The sequence below is a fragment of the Aplysia californica genome, unplaced genomic scaffold, assembly GCF_000002075.1.
Source record: "Aplysia californica isolate F4 #8 unplaced genomic scaffold, AplCal3.0 scaffold00476, whole genome shotgun sequence".
Classification (NCBI taxonomy): domain Eukaryota; kingdom Metazoa; phylum Mollusca; class Gastropoda; order Aplysiida; family Aplysiidae; genus Aplysia; species Aplysia californica.
In genome coordinates, this window is record NW_004797746.1 from 375,601 (window position 1) to 376,787 (window position 1,187).

General features: G+C 38.8%; 1 protein-coding gene across 1 annotated transcript in view; it reads right to left on the reverse strand.

Annotated features, from left to right (window-relative positions):
• The window catches only part of LOC101860275 (zinc finger protein 628), a gene marked incomplete in the record, with an annotated part of 18,315 nt that overhangs the window by 3,983 nt on the left and 13,145 nt on the right, over positions 1 to 1,187 (reverse strand). The window contains 1 exon segment of the mRNA XM_013086535.2: positions 267 to 422. Within this exon segment, the coding sequence (XP_012941989.1) occupies positions 267 to 422 (156 nt within the window).

Consider the following 1,187-nt stretch of genomic DNA (forward strand, 5'->3'; position numbering starts at 1 on the left):
TATCCCTGTGGCACCCCCCTTTGAGGTGCCACTCTCTAACAGCTATGGGGTTCTAGGGGAGGACGGGGAGGGCTCTTCCTCCGCCCCCTCTTCTCCCCCTCACCCCTCTTCTTCTTTTCTTCTTCTTCTTCTTCTTCTTCTTCTTCTTCTTCTTCTTCTTCTTCTTCTTCTTCTTCTTCTTCTTCAGAGAGATAATGAAGATAGCATGTGTTTGACAGGATTGAAAGAGCAAAGCACAGCAGAGCGCCTGCCAACCGCCCACGTACCTGTGGTCTCTGAGATGGTCCTGTCTCCGGAATGCCTTGCCACAGATCTCACAGGGGTAGGGTCGCTCGTCTGTGTGTGTGCGCTCATGGATCAGGAGATTGTAGGACTTGCTGAAGTGTCGGCAGCAGTACTTGCAGATGAATTCCTTTTTGGCCCTGCGAAATGAAACAAGAAAGTGTCAGGTTTAAATGAAAGAAGTTTTAATGACTTTACATTTTACATAATAATGTACATCATGTATTAAAGGTGAATTCCTTTTTGGTCCTGTGAAACAAAAAAGTGTCAGGTTTAATAGTTCATGTTATTATAGTAAAAGTAGCAAACTAATTGGTTGAGATAAAGACAGTAATGACATTGTGATGAAAGAAGTTTTAATGACTTAAATTTCAAAAAATAATATTATTTTTGTACAATGTGTATTAAAGTGGAATTCCTTTTTGGCCCTGTGAATCAACAAAGTGTTAGGTTCCAAACTCCATACAGTACTATTATTATTTTTAAATTGTAAAATGGCATAGGTTTCACCCCTCTATCAGCACTGTTAAGTTATTTAAGAGGCAGGACCTCCGAGCTTAACGTCAATCCCCGAAAGGGCTGAGCCAAATTGGAAATTAATGTTAAGGTCCTTTCCCATGGACTCAACGCTGGGCCGAGTTGAGGCTCGAACCAGTACTATAGTGGTGGACTGCCTGGTTGATTTACGACAAAAATAATAATATAATGATGAAAGAAGTTTTAATGACTTTACATTTCTTAATAATATTATACTTATTTTAAAGATGAATTCCTTTTTGACCCTGTTAACCAAGAAAGTATTAGGTTAAAAAACTTTGTGTACGTGTATTACTATAGTAATGGACTTCCATGTTAAAGTAACAACAGTAACGGGTTCAATAAATATAATATTTCCTTTTGCTATA